This window comes from Vigna unguiculata, chromosome 8 (genome assembly GCF_037176805.1).
Source record: "Vigna unguiculata cultivar grain cowpea cultivar isolate G323 ecotype 2 chromosome 8, ASM3717680v1, whole genome shotgun sequence".
In the NCBI taxonomy this organism is placed as follows: Eukaryota; Viridiplantae; Streptophyta; class Magnoliopsida; order Fabales; family Fabaceae; genus Vigna; species Vigna unguiculata.
In genome coordinates this window covers 10398233-10401971 of record NC_140799.1, presented here as the reverse complement: position 1 = coordinate 10401971, position 3739 = coordinate 10398233, and the positions used below count along the sequence as shown (strand labels likewise).

Sequence of the window (3739 nt, the reverse complement as noted above, 5' to 3'; positions counted from 1 at the left end):
CAAAAATTTCCTACAAAATTTTATATAAAAGTGTTTTATACAAATATTTTTGCAAAAAAAAAAAGGTAGTAATTTCTTGTTAATTTTCTTTAGTAATGATATTTATTGTGCAAATAGAGTTAACATGTAAAATATTAAATTGTACAAGATATTTTCCATACTATAAATTATAGTTTTTAACTTAATAATAACTAAAATTAGTAATATTAAGTAAATGATTTATTTTCATATTTTGTTTTCATCCTGATAAAATAGAAGTTATTATCCTGTTTTTTTTCCTTGTAAGATCCAAAATCTTCTTCATATATTTATTATTGTTTTAAAACTATTATAATAAATAACAATAACATAAATATAGAAAATTATACCCCAAATAAATACTGTATAGATTGTTTTGTTTATATATTTATCTGCTTTATGTTTTAATTTGCAATTTAAAAGCTTGTCTAAATTTAAAAATCCTTATATCATTATAAACGTACTAAAAAAAGACATTAAAATTTGTAATTAATATACATACAACAAGTCATTACAAACAAAAGATACTAATGAAATAGTTCATTCTGTCATACTTTTTGTGTAATAAATACTTGAATAAAAAAAAAATTCATTTGTTAATTAATCTCTACTGGTTTTATTTGTTAACTAACTGTTAACCATTAAATAAAAAAAATATTAAGAAAAAAAATGAGCTGGCGTATTTAAAGACGCCCACAAAGATGTAAAAGATCCACAGAAATCATGATTGACCAGTCTCTGTTATTCCACCAAAACCACAGCACCCCCAGTTTTACACAAATCCATATTTATTTAATATGCACACCCTGGAACTTTTGTATTTCATGCCCCGGTAACATTTCACAAATGACTATCCTACCCTTAACAAATGATCATTATTTTCTTACCCAAAACAACAACTTCTCAATGTAGAGAGTCAAATTTCCACAAAAGAATTTCATAAATTTCAAAACAACTTATATGGCACTTTTGAAATTATCAAGAAAAACAAGGACTTATCACAAATCACACCGTTTACAAATATCTCACTCCCCAAAGCAGCACACACAGTTTCACTCAAACAACGATAGTCTAAGCCCAACAACACATAACCAACACCATGCAGATACGACCCTGCAACTCCATCACCACTCAAACACTTGTTCCACGCGCATATACAACAAGCTCATGCCACCGCCACCTCTTGCCACCGCCCAAAGTCGCCGTCTCCGCCGTCTCCGCCGTCTCCACGGCGCCGCTGAAGGCTCGGAGGACCCACTCAATGCCTCCGGAGAAAATGGAGGTTTTCAAGTCGTTGGAGGGGTGGGCGTCGGAGTGGGTCCTACCACTGCTGAAGCCCGTGGAACGATGCTGGCAGCCGCAGAACTTGGTCCCTGACTCGTCACTGCCGTTCGAAGAGTTCAGCGAGGAGGTGAAAGCCCTTCGCGAACGCACCAAGGAGCTTCCCGACGAGTACTTCGTGGTGTTGGTGGGTGACATGGTCACCGAAGACGCGCTTCCCACTTACCAGACCATGATCAACAACCTCGACGGCGTGAAAGACGACTGCGGAACCAGTCCAAGCCCGTGGGCCGTGTGGACCCGGGCCTGGACCGCAGAAGAAAACCGCCACGGAGATCTGCTCAGAACTTATTTATACCTCTCCGGTCGCGTCGACATGGCTAAGGTTGAGAAAACTGTGCATTACCTCATCGGAGCCGGCATGGTAAGAAATGTTTGTTTTTTATTCGAATTCCTTAAAAAAAAAAATTAGGGATCTGTTTGGCATTGCAAGGAATCAGTGAAAAATTCATTATTTTTTATGGTTTGTTTTTGATTAATGTAGGACCCTGGAACAGAGAACAATCCTTATTTAGGGTTTGTGTACACTTCCTTCCAAGAGCGAGCAACTTTCGTGGCGCATGGGAACACTGCTCGGCTTGCGAAGGAAGGGGGTGATCCAGTGCTTGCGCGCATATGTGGAACCATTGCTGCGGATGAGAAGCGGCATGAGAATGCATATTCTAGAATCGTGGAGAAGCTTCTAGAAGTGGACCCCACTGGGGCGATGGTTGCAATAGGAAACATGATGGAGAAGAAGATCACAATGCCGGCGCATCTTATGTACGATGGGCACGACCCTAAGCTATTCGAGCATTTCTCTGCAGTGGCCCAGCGAATGGGCGTGTACACGGCCAATGATTATGCAGATATCTTGGAGTTTCTGGTTGGACGGTGGAGATTGGAGAAGCTTGAAGGTTTGTCGGGGGAAGGAAAGCGGGCACAGGATTACGTGTGTGGGTTAGCGCCTAGGATTAGGAGGTTGCAAGAACGCGCTGATGAGCGAGCGCGTAAGATGAAGCCGCAGAGTGTGAAGTTCAGTTGGGTGTTCAATAGGGAACTGCTTTTGTGAAATTTGAGTTGAGAGTTGGGTAATGGTTAATTAAATTAATTAAATATAAGAAACCCGTTTTGCACGTGGAAGATGTGTTGTCTAGTGGGGGTGATTAAGTGATTAAGTGATGTTAGTACAAGTTTAGGGTAGTAATTATTATTAATATTATAGAGTTTTTTTGTTTTGGGTTGTGCTTATAATTAATAAGTTGGAAGGAACTATATTAAGATGGATTTGCGTGTAGTGGATCCATTGGTGGTTGTTTTGGTGGATACAAGACTAGTAGGACTTTTGGTATGTAACGTTTGGTTAAAAATCTTATAGTTCTAATAGGATTTTATCATGATTCATATAAGAAAGTCGAAAACAAAGAATTGTATTTTTACTTTCGAATATAATATTAAAAACAATCAGATCTCAATTGATGTCCATGTATACTAAAATTAAAAAAATGCAGAACTAAAATGGTATTGATAGGAATAAGAATTTTGTTGAGTTCTACTTTTAGGTATATTGTTTTGCATGTGAACTTGTAGACTTGTCACCCATTGTTTCACCAATATGCACATTCATTTGTTGGAATATGTATGCATTTACCTGTTTTGTAATGTTATTTGACCGTTACATTTTCACTTTGAGGTGTTTATTTGCATTTTAACCGCATATATACAACACCGAAAGAATCATATTTCTTAATAATCCTATTTGCTACCTTCTCATAATACGAATGAACAAGTTTTTCTTTCTTGCGTTACTTTAGTGATGGTGAAAATAACAATACAAACAATATATTAAAGTAATGGTGAAAACAATAACGCAAACAATATACCAAAGAAGTAAAGGATGTAATTTTTCTTAACTTGCAAGAATTTATAAAAAGCAACTATCAAAGAACAACCATAATAAATCACCACAATCACAAATAAAGATACCAAAATTTTTAATGTGGAAAACCCTTCAAATCAAGGATAAAAATCACAAGTCGTCCAAACTAAAGAAATAGATTCACTATGACTAACAAGAGTACAAATGAGTCTCAATCAAGTGCACAAATTAGTGCCAACACCGAACCAAATAACAAAGTAACAAAGCTTTCAAATAGAGAAGAACAAAGAGAAAAAAAACCTATAAAATCACTGCTGCAGTGCGAAATTAATTTCTACCAACTCAGACTTTGTATCGACAATCTGATTGGTTAGAATGAAGAAGAATGTATTGTGAAACTGCTGTAAAATTTTCAGTACAATCCAACGGTGAACGAATCTGCAATGTTGTTTTTACGGTGGCAGCTCAGTGAAAAATATGAACGGATTTTTCCCTCTACCTCTCTCTCAATGTGCTTGAGTT

General features: G+C 36.5%; 1 protein-coding gene across 1 annotated transcript; it reads left to right on the top strand.

Annotated features, from left to right (window-relative positions):
• Positions 1-1051: 1051 nt before the first annotated feature.
• Positions 1052-2813, top strand: FTM1 (Plant stearoyl-acyl-carrier-protein desaturase family protein). The gene is made up of 2 exons (XM_028082772.2): positions 1052-1723; positions 1844-2813. Exons 1-2 carry the CDS (start codon positions 1118-1120, stop codon positions 2408-2410), a joined length of 1173 nt encoding a protein of 390 aa, XP_027938573.1. The 5' UTR covers positions 1052-1117; the 3' UTR covers positions 2411-2813.
• Positions 2814-3739: the final 926 nt, after the last annotated feature.

Excerpts from the sequence above, each read along its gene's own strand:
- FTM1 (XM_028082772.2), top strand. The coding sequence starts at position 1,118 with ATGCAGATACGACCCTGCAACTCCATCACCACTCAAACACTTGTTCCA. Across the intron at positions 1,724-1,843 it reads ACCTCATCGGAGCCGGCATG|GACCCTGGAACAGAGAACAA; the intron begins GTAAGAAATGTT and ends TGATTAATGTAG.